Source organism: Hemitrygon akajei, chromosome 10 (genome assembly GCF_048418815.1).
Source record: "Hemitrygon akajei chromosome 10, sHemAka1.3, whole genome shotgun sequence".
Lineage (NCBI taxonomy): Eukaryota > Metazoa > Chordata > Chondrichthyes > Myliobatiformes > Dasyatidae > Hemitrygon > Hemitrygon akajei.
In genome coordinates, this window is record NC_133133.1 from 81,441,057 (window position 1) to 81,456,243 (window position 15,187).

At 42.5% G+C, this 15,187-nt stretch overlaps 1 protein-coding gene across 3 annotated transcripts; it reads left to right on the forward strand.

Annotated features, from left to right (window-relative positions):
* Positions 1-5,165: 5,165 nt before the first annotated feature.
* LOC140734509 (interferon-inducible GTPase 5-like) lies at positions 5,166-14,808 on the forward strand. 3 transcript variants are annotated; one of them, XM_073058576.1, is made up of 4 exons: positions 5,166-5,208; positions 7,666-7,817; positions 10,691-10,827; positions 13,323-14,808. In XM_073058576.1, exons 2-4 carry the CDS (start codon positions 7,809-7,811, stop codon positions 14,527-14,529), a joined length of 1,353 nt encoding a protein of 450 aa, XP_072914677.1. In that variant the 5' UTR covers positions 5,166-5,208; positions 7,666-7,808; the 3' UTR covers positions 14,530-14,808. The 3 variants fall into 3 exon arrangements, with proteins under 3 accessions (XP_072914677.1, XP_072914678.1, XP_072914679.1); XM_073058577.1 differs by lacking the exons at positions 5,166-5,208; positions 7,666-7,817 and adding an exon at positions 10,484-10,605; XM_073058578.1 differs by lacking the exons at positions 5,166-5,208; positions 7,666-7,817; positions 10,691-10,827 and adding an exon at positions 10,869-12,042.
* The last annotated feature ends 379 nt before the right edge of the window (positions 14,809-15,187 follow it).

Sequence of the window (15,187 nt, forward strand, 5' to 3'; positions counted from 1 at the left end):
ATCTTTGTTCGTGAGTGTACACCGGACATTGCCCCAGCACCTCCAGTCTCAACACAATCTACTAGCACAGTGCTCAGTTCTCTCAATCATGGCACCTCAATGCCTGTTGGTAATCTCTAATTTTCAGATTAGGTGCCCAAATCTGGTGTGGTGTGCCAACCAGATCCCTGCTGAGTTTCTAAAACCTGTTTGATCACAGCCTGATGCCCCACATTTTTGAAGAGGAAACAACTCCATGGGATATCGCTGGTCGTTATAGTTTTGAGCAACTCTTTAAATGAACCAAATCTGACAGTCTCCCTGCTGTCCATTGACCTGGAAAGACAAGGCTAGGGCTCACCTCATCTGTAGCTTCCTGTAGTTAAGAACTTCTTCCCAAATGACAATATACTTTAGAAAAAAAAACAAGCAAGTCCTTTAATGTGTGACAACTCCAAAGCAAGTAGTATCAACCACGATATAGTGTGTTCAGTTTTTCTCACAAAGTACTGTCAACCCAGGATTGAGAATGACTGTGGAGCACCTTTCTCAAATCTGGCGGCCCACAGAAATGTATCCCAATAATCCTTCTACATAATGGTGTGCACAATCTGAAGATTACTAATCTCAGTTTGGTTTGCTATCAAACAAAGCTTCAATATCACCTCTAGTTTTTCACAGACCTTCTGTCTTTGCAATGCTAATCCTCACCAACACAGCAAACTTCCTGCTCACAAACAGATAATCAACAAGATCAATGTGAACTATTCAGCTGAGGTTGCCGCCTCTCGAGAATTCAGGTCAACCTAACCTCAGCCACGAAAGAGCTTCACAACAATGAACAGATGACATTCCATTGCTCACATGTTTGGAGCACTGGCACATTGCTAATTCGCTGAAGGATCTATGAAGAAAAGGCAAATGTCCTCTCCAATATCTCACAATGGCACATAACCACTCTCTGACAATAAAGGCTTCTTAAACAGTGTGTCTCTTCTTTACTTGGAAGTCTCCTAGTAACAAAAGCAAGCACTGATAATGAAATTTGCCATCTCTTTCAGAGGGGCAACCTAGCTTAAGGCTACATCCACACTACGCCGAATAAATCCGTAACCAAAGCTTTTTCTCTTTGTTTTTACCCTCCATCCACACTAAAATGGCGTTTTTCGTCCCCCAAAACCGGAGCTTTTCAGAAACACTTTCCAGGGTGGGTATTTTTGAAAACACTGCTCGGACAGATCAGCGTGGACGGGATAACCGGAGACTTTTGAAAACGCTGTCAGACGGCAGCGCGCTATTTCATTGTTTTCCTGAATGCAACCTAACAATTTCAGAACAGACAGCAACGAGACCGAAGCCAGAAGAGTTAGAAATGTACTCACCAAATACTTTGACCCATAACTTACTAAATAAATAAGTATACTGTACTCACTTTGCCCTGTTTTCTGTCCTTGCTCGTATGAAGGTGGTTTACTTATTTATGCAAGTACTTCTTTGACAATAGATGTGTAACAGCCTAATGTAACATTGTATGGAAATACAAAATAACACTGATGCAGACATCAAAATATTTATACATTTAACAAGGTGCTTTATTAATGCAACAGAGTTAGTCAGTTTTTCAATGTACATCGTCAACCAGGTCAATCTGTCCGTGAACTCCCTGTCGGTTGCCTCCGTACGCTCCAGTATTTGTTTTTTTTTACTTTTATGTTCTCCTGCGCGAGAGCCAACAGCTGTCCATCGTTTTAAGTTTTTGTAGTCTGTAACTACACAAACGTGCACTTTTACGGCGAGATTCGACTCCAAACATGTCGCTTGTTTTCGGTAGATGTGTCCTGCGCATGCCCAGTAGGAGGAGATTCGCCAAAATCACCGTTTCAATGTGGATAGAGGTATTTTCAAAAACAGATAGTGTGGACACCTATCGTTTTTACGCGAAACCGGCATTTTCAAAATTATCCGGTCTAGTGTGGATGTAGCCTAAGGCTGCAAGAAAAACAGTGAATTGAAAGTCAACATCTGGGAACCAGTTTAAAGCTCGTGATCTGCTGTGACACAATGATCCCTACCCTGTGTAAATTTATGTACAAGGAACTGCAAATAGCACTTTGAGGTAGATTAAAGATATCACGGGCGTTGTCTTCATAAAGTCCATTGGCAGGGCATGTAAAGCAACATTAGTGTTTCCTGCCAGGCCTTCATCTCCCACCAAGCTGCCTAGTATTCAGTCTGGCTCCATTAGGCAGAACGTGTTGTTCAAATGTCCGGTGCAAGACTCCAGAAACAGACATTGCATGCTGAGCTCCATCACTTCAGGTGATTATCACATAACAACGAGAAAAGGATCACAGATGTCCTTAAAGTATCATTGTAAAGTCTCATGGCAGTATCTGGAGACATCCTGGCCATGACTGATCACAATGGATTAACATTCAGGATGACACTGAGAAGCTGCTGTCTCTTTTGCCCCATCAGTGCACAGGGTAAAAAGAGCACCACATCTCACATGCTACCCACATTTTCAGTTCATCAGGTCACCCGAGCAGCAGCTTGGGTTTGCCTCTTTGTCTGCATCCCTGCCACCCACAAAACCAGTACAGAGGCAAATTATTTTCAATCCCCAGGACATTCCAAGAACAATTAATATTTTTCTCATACCTTCCAGGAATTAAACATCCCAGAGTTCTTTATAGGAATTCATTCTGAAATATGGCCACTGTTAGAACTTGGACCAGAAGATTGTACCATAATCTGCTAGTGAAAGACCCTTGTCTAGTACAGTGTGATGATCCACAACCATGAACAAAAGTGGTTTTGTCAATCCGAATCACCAAAGCCCACTTATGAGAGGTTGGCAACCCCACAGATAAACAAATACTGATGTTTATTACTAGACTGAATTATGTTTAGGGTCACTCCAAACTACAAAGTCCCAGAAATGGTTTCCTGATTTAAGGTAGCTGGTGTTTAAATTTGTGCTTTGACAGGATTTACCTGCGATAATTTGTAACACTTAGCAGGGTGCAGCCTCTTTTAGTAGATCCCACAGGCTATGAACTATCCACCAATTTAACAAACTAAATCCCCTTTGCAAAGATGACTAATTTGTACTGTTTTACCTCCCTGTGTGAAGCGTACTCCAGTTTTCTTCAGGAAAACTTGTCAGTGTTGCTAAAATTCTGAAATACTATCAGAAAGCTCAAGTACAGCCAGTAGATTCTGTGATGGAAACAGAGAGAACGTGCCTGTCTTTGATCTTACCATCTGACAACATGTCATCAGCCTGAACTCCACACACAGCGTTATTTGCTTTTAGATCAGGTGAGTTCACTGAGCTCTGGTGAGCTCACATGGAGGCTGACAGAGAAAGCATTGACCATCGTCTATATGCAAGGCTGTTATTGAATTTTAATGAACTAAAGCACTCACATCTGACGGTATGTACACCTCTACCCAGGGTTAAGTCAGATCAGGCACTTAACTGATCCTCAACAGCCACAGTGCAGATTCTAAAGCCAGACAGAAGCAAGCCTCTAGTAGAATGGACCAACCCAGAGGCCATTTGTTGGGAACACTTGATATGGGAAAGGTTTCAGTGTAATTCAACCTGTGTGCAGACGATTACATAATATTTATTAATGTGGAGACTATTGCTACTTACTTTAATAATGCAATGATCATTTGAGTATAATCACAGCACAGACACAATTACGTGGTGCTCAGCGAGAATTACAGTAATATCACTTGCTAGAGCCAATTGCTGTGTGTACAAATAATGTAGAGACATATCTATGCAAATGGTTGTTGTGACATGTCTAGTGTGGTAGTGTAGTGGGTAGTGCTTGTCACTCTCACTTTCAGCTTCCACCATTGGCTAGCAGTCTTGCGAAAAGGAGAGTTGAGTGTGTACATCTCTCCCTGCCAGTACACAGCTGAGTGTGTAAGTCTCTCCCTGCCAGTACACAGTGAGTGTGTAAGTGTCTCCCTGCCAGTACAACAGCAAGCCCCATGTAGTGGTGACATATGGAAACCGACCTCCTTTTGGACTCAGGCTGAACTACGGAGGTTGAGGAGAAGGTCGAGCCCCTGTACACGTAGCACACAGGCCCAGCAGTGTGTGGACACACACTAGTGCTCATGAATCAGAACCCCAGCTATGGGTAAATAGCCCCACTGCCTTGTGGACAACCTTGGGAGAGACTAAGGCTACGGGAGTAAATTCAGACAGCAAATCCAGAGTGGAGTCCCTAAGGCAGGACATCATCGAACATCCTTCCGGCAGCACCTGCAGCCAAGCTGTGCCAAACATATTACTTCATAAGCTTTCCTTTGGACTACACTGGTGAGGCTGAGAGAGGGACCTTGACATCTGGGCATCACAGGATCTCCATACCTTCCACCCAGGCTTGTGGGTGATAATCCACCCATTGTCCTTCGAGAAAGATGGATGCCAACCACCACACATACAAATATGAGGTCAGTGTAGAACAGGCTAGTATGCTAGAACATGTCGAGCTTAAGGAAGAAAATGTGCTCGAACTTTGAAAAACATTAGGATGGATAAGTCTCAGGTTACCATGGGAGGCAAGGAAAGAGATTGCTGCAGCTTTGGCGATGATCTTTGCATTGTCACTGGCTCCAGGAGTAGTACCAGAAGATTGGAAGGTGGAAATATTATTCATTGTTCAAGAAACATAACAGGGATAGTCCTGAGAGCTATAGACCAGTGAGTCTAACATTAGTGGTTGGCAAACTATTGGAGAGGATTCTTAGAGACAGGATCTCTGAGCATTTGGAAAATAATTGAAGATAATCTGCAAGGCTTTGTGATGGGCAGGTGGTGCCTCACAAGACTGATTGAATTAATCGAGAAATTAACAAAACAAATTGATGAAGCAGTGGATGTAGCAGGATTCTTAGCAGTGTTGAGGAACAGAAGGATCTAGGGACCCACACCAATAGGTCTCTGAAAGTTGCCGAGCAAGTTTATAGAGTGATTAAGAAGACTTATTGTGTGTTACCCTTCATTACTTGGCGAATTAGTGGAGAGCTGCAAGGTAAATGCCTGCTAATGAAGACCTGACACTGGCTAACCAAAAACAGCTGCATTTGTTGGGCTGATCAGCAACCATGAATAGGAGACAGCAGTTTTAACAAGCTGTTGGTCGGGAAGTGTGTTGGATTCCTAAATGAATGGAAATATTTAGTGTTCATCTGGTGTTCTCTGTAAGTATTCGGGTAAGGGTGTTTAAGTGGTGCCATGCTGGTTGGAGGGGTGAGGTGAGGTAAGTGTGGTAGCACCATATGGTTGAGTCTGTAGCTACAGGAGTTGAGACATTGACAGATTTTCTCCCTCGAGATAGGTTGGCTGGAGTACAGTTGGACTGATAACACCAACAGTCTGAACCTCAGTAGCAGCACATTAGCAATATACCCACATCCAGCATCGGTAACAGTGTGGTAGATATTCATTGTCCTGGGTCAGTAGGCTCTCGGCTGTTTTCTACACACAAGCAGCTACTACTTGAAAGGCCAAAATAACTTGTAAGTAAACTTCCAACTAACAGTTTGTTTAGCTTCTGGTCATAAAAGGAAGTCAGATTGTAAAATGCAAATGAAAAGCAGTAATCAGCTTAAGTTAAAAAGAATGAACTGTAGCACAGCTGCGAAAATGTCTGTGGAAACTCCCTGCACCTGATTTATTGCTATTAAGACAATAGGTTGTTTAATTTGGGTTGTTTTGAACAAACAAGCTGACACTTAATTTGTTTAGTTGACGGAAGCTTGCAGAACAGATGAATAATATCTTTAAAATGTTAAATAACTGATGTTTTTATAGTTGGAAGGTTTTATGTGATCAAAGAATTTAGCTTCTTGGCATTTATTGCATTTGCTGTATTTTTGAAAAAAGAATGTTTTTAGTCCATTTAGTTAAAAGGATATCTGAGGAAATAACATATGCCAAGAAGTCACTCAGTGGGAGAGAACTGTATAAATGTAAAGAGTAGTTCAGGCTTATAAGGAATGGGGTAAGGAACGTCATGAAGAAACATGGGGAGAAGATGGCACCAGGTCACTATTATTTGAGGCATAGCTATGGCAGGGTGAAGTTGATTTAGGGGTGACAAACCATAACACCTTCTATGAATAGGCCCCTGAGTGACTTGAACAGTAATATTAAACACAATAGTTAATTGCGTTCAAACTGTGCAAACAGTCTGTCTACTAATTGATCAGTCGCTGTGAGAAACACGAGTGTCAATATTTGGAGAAAGGTGGAGAGGGGTGGAACTTCATGGCAGGAAACCCTTTGCAGAGCAAAGGTCGAGGACTTTCTTTGAGCTTTGTAATCAGTGACCGCATTAGTGAGTGCACAAACCTTTAGTTTATAAACTCTACATTATGTAGTGTGTCACACAGATTGAAAGATGGCAAATGGCAGATGGCAAATGTAGCAACATTATTATTAATGCTTTTTGAGATAGTGATTTAGATGCATATCATATTTTTTACTGAGTTAAGTATTGTACGTAATTAGTTTTGCTACAACAGGTGTATGGGACATTGGAAAAAAAGTTGAATTTCCCCATGGGGATGAATAAAGTATCTATCTATCTATCTATCTATCTATCTATCTATCTTATTTAAGGAAGTGGAAAGAGTGAAATAACAAGGAGCATGAGAGACTCTAGCCTGATATCAGCAAGAGGACATGTGGTAGAATCTAATATAATGGCAGTGTGACAAAGCACTGCAGAATGAATAATAGGAAAAGCATGAACGGCAAATCATACTTGACAAACAAACTAAGCTGTAAATGAGAGAATCTCTCAGCTATTCAAGCCTACATGATATGCCAGAAGCATATTCTGTCTTGCCTTTAGGTTCAAATTCTGCATTGCACCCTGCTTCAAGAAATCTTTCACTCCTCCTGGTTTTCAACTACTCAGTGACCTCTGCTTAAAGCATGTTCAAATGCCCCTAATGTGAAATTATTTAGCACTCCTCTTGTGGTAGTCAAGGGGTTAAAAGTCAGAGGGTTGAAATACCATCGCAGAGTAATTCATTAGATGTGGAAACATAGAAACATGGAAAACCTGCAGCACAATACAAGCCCTTTGGTCCACAATGCTGTGCCGAACATTTACTTACTTTAGAAGTTCAGCTTTGACAGATGCCAGGAAGTTGTCACCTATGCAGTGGTTAATGTGACTGCCTTTATAATACAGGGGTAAGTGCACTACTCTGCCACTCAGTTTAAATACAATTTATGATAGGGAATTGTAATTAACAAAACACCCAAAATATACATGGTGGGACTGAATGGATCTCTACATTGTTACAAGGCACATTAAGAGTTACTGCAGAGGACAAAACAGAACTCATTGTGCACTAAGCACATTGTCAGAGTATAGAGAAGCAGCAGGCAAGCAGGATTTAAATAATAGATATAAACTGGTCTGTTTCTGGTAAAATATGGTGTGTCAACAGAATTGGTTCCAGGGCCTGAACACAATAAACTCATATCTGAACTGAATAAGTTTTGTTGATAAATGTGCTGGTGACACAAAGAGGTGTAGAAAAGTAAATGTGAAGAATATTTGAGAATATTATGAAGGGTTATAGGTAGACTGAGGGAGTAGAAAAAAATCTGAAAAAATAAAAAACTCTCAATTTGGACAGGGTGAGTAGCAGCCTATCCAAGTGGCTCTGGCATGGAGAGTGATCTGGAAAAACCCTTCCTGCAGTACATGAACCAAATGTAAGAAGACATATCTACTGAACAAGTCAATAGACAACCATCATTACTATAATGATTCGATATTATGATGCAGGTAGGAGTTATGCAGCTCACACAGTCCTCTTCAGTCACTATGTCCCTCTAACCAGCAGTAATCTGGTTATGATTTAATGATATATACTCCAGAGCATATACTGTATAGCATTTGATGTTATATATACTGGCATTCAACGTCATATTATTCATTCACAGAATAAATTCCCTTTTAAGCATTACAACACTGACCACTCTCACTTCACACACAAAATGCTGGAGGAACTCAGTAGGCCAGGCAGCATCCATGGAAAAGAGGAAACAGTCAATGTTTCAGGCCGAGACCCTTCAGCAGGGCAGAAGTCAGAGTAAGAAAATGGGGATGAGGAAGAAGATGTACAAGGTGACAGGTGAAACTGGGTGAGCGCATTGGGTGAAGCAATGAGCTGGAAAGCTGATAGGTGATAGAGGGAAAAGGCAGCAGAAGGGGGCATCTGATAGAAAAGGGTAGAAGAGCATGGAGGAAAGGGAATGGGGAGGAGCACCAGAGAGAGGTGATGGGCAGGTAAAGAGATAAGGTGAGAGATGGAAACAGGAATGGGGAATAGTGAAGGGAGGGGCAATTACCAGAAGTTCGAGAAGTCGATGTTCATGCAATCAGTTTGGAAGCTACTCAGATGGAATATAAAGTGTCGTTCCTCCAACCTGAGTGTAGCCTCATCATGGCAGTAGAGGAGACCATGGACTGACATATCGGAATGGAAATGGGAAGTGGAATTGAAATGGGTGGCTACAGGGAGATCCCGATAGTTCTAGCAGATGGAGCGTAGGTGCTTGGTGAAGTAGTCTCCCAATCTGTGTCAGGGCTCCTATATATATATATATATATAGGAGGCCATGCAGGGAACAACAGAGAGATAACCCCAACAAACTCACAGACAAAGCGTGGCATCACCTGGAAGGACTGCTTGGGCCCTGAATGGCAGTGAGGGAACAGGTAAAGGGACGGGTGTAGCACTTGTTCAGTTGCAAAATAGCAAACTTAATATCTTTGTTACATTCTGGTATCATGCTAACTGGCAGTCTAAAAGGCACAAACTGATCACAACTGGAATTGAATCAAATTGGGTTTTCCTAAGGAACTACAGAAGCAAATTTAACTTAGCTTCAATTAAAATCTCATGGGGGCTTTGGATAAACTTTTTGTGATGAAAATATTTGTTACCACAATTTTGCATGATAGAAACATTTTGAATGCTTCAAATTGCTCACCAAAATTTAAATTCAGAATGGCCAATGCTCAATATATGAAAATCTTGTGCTCAGTGGCTTCTAATGAAATCCTACATGGGAACAGTTACAGAGTACACAATTGTGACATGGAATGGTATACAGTTATTGGAATAAAGGCAAGGAGTCTTTACCAGTGATGAGTAGAGTGCATCAACAAAAGGCTGTTTAAGCTCCTGCTATTCACAGTCTACATCAGTGATTTGCCAGATGAGATTCAGTGTCACATCTGTACGTTTGCTGGTGCATTACATTTGTGGAAATGCAAGTTAGGGAGGGAGTGTAACTTGGCTTCATTATGATATGGACAAGATTAGTGAGAGAGTGATGAGATGGTGGATGGAATATAATTTGAAAAATATGAGGTTAACCACTTTAGTGTATAAAGCAGAAAAGCAGGGCTGTGCTGAGATGGGAGAGATTAGGTAATATTGGTTTCCAAAGGGACCTGGATGTGTTTATACATATATTGCCAAAAGGCAACTTACAGAGAATGAGAAAGGAAAATACTACACCATCACAGCAGAAGTGATATACTGTAATCTTACAGGACCTCAGTATGCTACTGTGCAAACCTTTAGGCCTCTTTTGAAAAAAAATATGCTTGTTATAAAGGGAGTGTGTCGAACTGGTTCCAAGCATGTTTGGTTTGTCAGATGAACTGAGATAGAGTAGGCCAAGCCTTCAAACTCGAAAACGTGAAAAAATGACTGGAAAACCCATTGAAATATATAACCCTCAGATGGGATCACTGGGAAAAACTGTTCTCTGAGTATGAGATTGTTCATTAAAGATGGAGAAGAATAGAAGGTGGTTTTTTAGAGCAGTTGCTGGTTGAATACAAAAGGGAAAAGGTAGTTTCTAGTTTGGGTGTTGTGTATTGAAGTAGATTTTATGAAGGGTCTGAAGGTAAGGAAATCTGAGGAGGAGGTGATCTTAAGATGATAGAATTCACCCTCCAGACTGAGAGCGAGAAGCTAACATCAGAAAACAGAGGATCAGTTTATCCAAGGAAGAGGAAAGATTCTAAAGGGAGGATGTGGAAACTACGGCTGACAAAGGAAGTCAAAGGCAGAATAAATGCAAAAGAGAGGGCACATAATATAGCAAAAATTTGTTTTAATCCTAAGGGTTGATAAGCTTTTGAAAAGCAACAGAAGGCAAATAACAAAGCAATAAGGGAAGAAATAAAATATGAAGTTAAACTGGCCAGTAATATAAAGGGGAATACCAAATTGTTTACAGGTATATAAAGAATAAACAATAAGCAATTTTGGATATCTGATCGTGGGAAAATGACGCTGGAGAGGTAGTAATGTGGGACAAAGAAATGGCGGATGAACTTAATCAGCACTGTTCGTCTGCACGCTGCCCTTAATCCGTCCTCAATGTCTTCCTCATTCAGGTTCCTGCCTAGTCACTTAGATCACAGTCCCCCTTTTGACGTTTGGTCTGAACAACTAAACCTCTTGATCTTATCTTGACCTTTATACATTGAATTACTGCCACGTGATCGTTTGATTATGGTATATATTTGAGTACAGGTGTAACTAGAAAGGGTAAGTGTGCGTGCAGTTACAGTGCTCACGGACTTCTCGGAAAAGTTTTTTTGTCGTTTGTTTTCATTTTCATTTTCATTTTCAGTTGCGCTGTAACATTGGACGTTCCTGCAGTGACGAATCCGGCAGGAAAACACCTAATTACAATAATTCCCTGTGCAAATCCTTTCGGAACCCCAACAGAATGGAATTCTGTGAGCTGGGAAGTTGCCAGATAACAAGGTGAGTGTCTCTGCTCCTGCTCCTGCCTCGCAGTTCGGACCGCTTCGGTTCTGTGGGTTGATTCGGTGACAAGTTAAATTCCCTTCGCTCTCTGACTGAAAGCAGTTTGGGAGATCGGTCCAAATGCGTGTGGTTCACAGTTCCCGAACAATAGGGGGCACAGAGAACGGAGAACGAGAAGCCTGTGACGAGTGTCGACCCGCCAGGAGAGGTTTCCTTTCTGATATGTTGACGGTTAATGATCCGCTTGTCCGGGGAACTGAACTCCGAACGGATGTGGCTCCGCCAGGAGGGACTGTAAACAGTGTGGCAGCAGGTGCAAATCACCAATCCACGTCAACAGGGCCGCAGGCAAAAGGCTATTGACTGCTCTCCGAAGGGCCGGGCTTTTAATTTGAAAGGTTCAAAAACAAATTGGAACTTTAGATTCTTGTGATGAAATAAACTGGGAAAGTAAACCAATGAAAATTAATAACGGGGTGTGTGGAATTGCTGTTGCCGTCCCTCACCTGCTTAGTGCCTCCAGCATTTTGTGTGTTAATGTGGAATGTAGTAAAACTTTCTCAGGCTGACTGAGTGCCACCCCCACCCCTCATCCTACCCGTGGCTTCAGTCTCAGAACAACGATCTTAACCCTTGACTGCCCTCTGTTTTGACCGAGTTGATTGACTGCGGAATTGATTGTGGACTTTGGGAAGGGGAAATCTAGGGAACATACACCAGTCCTAACCGAGGGAACAGTAGTGGAAGGGGCAAGCAGTTTCAAATTCCTGGGCCCAACATGGTGATGCAATTACAAAGAAGACACGTCAGCGACTATATTTCGTGAGGAATTTGAGATTTGGTATGTCACCAAAGACACTCGGAAATTTCTACAGACGCACCATGGTGAGCATTCTAACTGACTGCATCACCGTCTGGTCTGGAGGGGCCACTGCACAACATCAGAACAAATTGGAGCGGGTTGCAAACCCAGCCAACTCCAATATGGGCACTAGCCTCGCCAGCAAACAAGAATCTTCAAAAGGCAAATGTCCCTCTGCATGTCACCTTGGCTGAACAGAGGAGCACTTTTAGTAACAGACCAAGACAACTGTGCTGCTCCAAAGAGGTCATTCTTTGGACCTGAGCATATTCTTACCTTGGCTATTAGGCTCTAGAATGAGTCAACCCATAGCTGGGGAAGTGATGACTCCTCCTGTTAGACTGTTTAAGGTAACTTATTTTTTTATTCTTTCTTACTTCTCTTGTAATATTTGTTTATCTGTGCACTTGTAATGTTACTGCAACACTATATATAAGACAACAAATTTCACAACGTATGTCAGTGATATTAAAACTAGTTCTGATTCTAAGTCATTTCAGTTGGCAAGCAGAAAGGGACACCGTGGGCAGAGTGGAGGAGTATGCTGTCTATGGGCTGGAGAAAGTCACATGACTTGGCTAAGGCAGAACCCTTTCTGAAAGAGGAAAATAAGGGGGCTTATGTGGGAATTCAGAGCTCCACAGATATAAATGTCATAAACTGGTGCGAAGAGACTCAGTGACTAAAGGGTGGGTGCTCTTATAACCTGGAATCAGGGAGAAGTAGTTAAACCAAGCTGCAAGTTGGAGACCCTCCCCAGGGTGGAGACTTTGCCTTTTGAGGGATTAGTTCAGCAGTGTTGTGGCTTTATCTCCAGATAACAAGGGTTAAATTATGAGGGTTTACACCAAACTCATTTGTACTCAATTGTACATAAACTGGCTAGCACAGCTTTCAAATAATGCACTGATCTGCAGGTCTTTGGGGTTGTGGGAGGAAACCAGAGGACAGGGACGAAGCCCACATGGTCAGAGGAAGAATGCACAATCCCCTCCCGGACAGAGCCAGAACCTTCCCAAGCACTGTGACAATGTGGGGCGTCTGATAGCAGGTTGCCAAGGGCAACACCAGATGTCGGGCTGGCTGGATGGAGGGGAGAGGGAAGGAGAATTAACCAAGAACGTACATGTCCAATGCTCACAATATGAGGGATTGAGCCCATGTAAGGAAGACAGAAGCAGGTTTGCTGCTGACTATTTGTGGTCTTGTGTTCACGGGGCCCAAAAGCACAAGTGATGCCAAAACCAGTTTTCACACAGTCTGATGTCACCCTGCTTACCAGACAGGTCTGTGGGTACCTTCACTTCATGTAGAGTCATTTCTTACATGAAGAATTTCTCCCACATTGTATCCGGCCATTGTTGTTTACAGGCTGTGAAAATCAGTGAGCGTGTTTCTTTTCTTGTTTTCATCAGAGTCTGTGCCCCTGATAGAAATTCCCACTGTTAATGAAGCCCTCTGTTTCATCCTGTGGCAATTAGCCCGTCTCCTTAAAATCCACACGTGTTCTCCCATTTTATTAAGCTTCTCCTGTGCAGTGATACAAGAAATTAAGACACAGGCCTGAGAAGGGAATGACTCGAATGTCCCCAGAGCCAAGGTGATATTTGCTAATTTATTTTCCTTTCAGGGAGAAAATGAACTCTTCAGTCCTTTACAAGTTCTTCGGAGCTGAGGAGGTGAGAAGCCTACAGTCCATGTACAGTAAAGGTGATGTGGTAACGGTGATCCTTGAACTGAAGCGGAAGGCAGAAGATTTAGCCGGTGTGAAGATCAAAATTGCCGTGCTGGGTGACGTGGGTTCTGGGAAATCCACCTTCATCAATGCCATGAGGGATGTTCGGAGTGACGATCCGGGAGCTGCTCCAACCGGGAATGATGAAGCCAGCATGGTGCCAACCAGATATCGTTATCCATCCCTGCCAGATGTTCAGCTCTGGGATCTCCCAGGATTAAACTCCTTTGGTTTTGAACTGAACCGTTACCTGAAACAAGTGAATTTTGAAAGCTATGACTTCTACATCATTGTGTCTCAGTCGCGATTCAGAGAGTGTGACGGTGAGCTGTCCAAAAGGATTCAAGAACAGCAGAAGGAGTTCTACTACATTCGGTCCAAAATTGACAATGACGCCTTTTCCATGCAGATGCAAGGCATTGACTTCAGTCAAGGGCAGATGCAAATCATCCAGGACTGTGTTAAAAACTTTCAAAATGTCGGAGTCAAACCACCAGCCATTTTCCTGATCTCCAGTTTCGATGTGAAAGAATATGATTTTCCAAAATTAAAGTCTACCCTTGCCACTGACCTTGAGAGCATTAGATCTAATACCTTTTCACGCTCAATTCCAGAGATGATGCTGGGAATTCAACAATCCAAACGCAGGCCGATAATGTGGGTGATCGTGCTGTTGGCCTTCCTGTCTGGGGCCGTGGGCATAATCCAAGCCCCGGGCTTGCCTTTCCTCACTGCCATTGCCTGTACTGCTGCCGGCTGGATGTTCCTTCGATGGCAACTGGGTGTTAGTGACCATGTGCTATGGAACTTGTCTGGCAGAGTCAACAAGCCTGCATCACTTCTGAAAGCTGAAATGGAACGTCGACCGCCTTTCCTGTTGCTTCGATTTGCCCCTAAGGTGCTGTCGCTCATCCTCATTGTGGTCTGTATGATAGCTATCTTCACAGACAGCCACCATTCAGTGACAGTCTCTGTCTTTGGGGCAATGTCCTCATCTGTCTTTACCTTTCTGGTTCTAAAGGATTCACTGGATGACCGGTTGCTATCTCAGCAAACCCTCGCCAAGACCGCACTTCAGCAGGAAGGTGATGACCACCTTTAGGTCTCACAGCTTTCAAAGTTCAACTTGATCCCAATGTCATGGTTAAACTGATTTGTTTATTTGGGGGTCACATTCATTTTCTACAGAGGGCCATCTGAAACATTCACTCTTTATGCATCAGAAAAAAATAAACATATAAATACCTAAATGTAAACTTTTAATCAGGCTTTGCATTTTGCTTTTGGTAGCTGTTACCTGCTGCTCCATGATGCTGGAAATTCTCTTCTTGAATCACTGTTGTAATAATTGGTGAAAATAAATGGTTTGAGTTAACATAAATTTGATTAATTCTGAGCACTTCAAATCATCCAGGATGCTGAAAGCATCAGAGAAAGGGTTTCAGCCCGGCTGTCACACGTAAGGTGGGCTGCAGGTAGTCAGTGACCACCACAAAAGGTCAAGGGGATAGACAGATAATGCAGGATTCTCTGTGGCTAATTACTGTGAAAACCAGTAACCATTTGGGATGGTCTTTGGGGATGAGAGTTCAGAAAAAAAGCAGCAGCCATGCCTGTGGCACCTGGACTGTATCTGAAGCTCAGTGGGTAAAGGTGGAGGCAAATAGGACTATAGTGATAGGAGACTCGAAAGGTAAGTGGAGGTAAGCTCAAAAAGTTCAAAGTTCAAATACATTTGTTATCAAGGTACATATAAATTA

Excerpts from the sequence above, each read along its gene's own strand:
- LOC140734509 (XM_073058576.1), top strand. Across the intron at positions 10,828-13,322 it reads GGAAGTTGCCAGATAACAAG|GGAGAAAATGAACTCTTCAG; the intron begins GTGAGTGTCTCT and ends TTTTCCTTTCAG.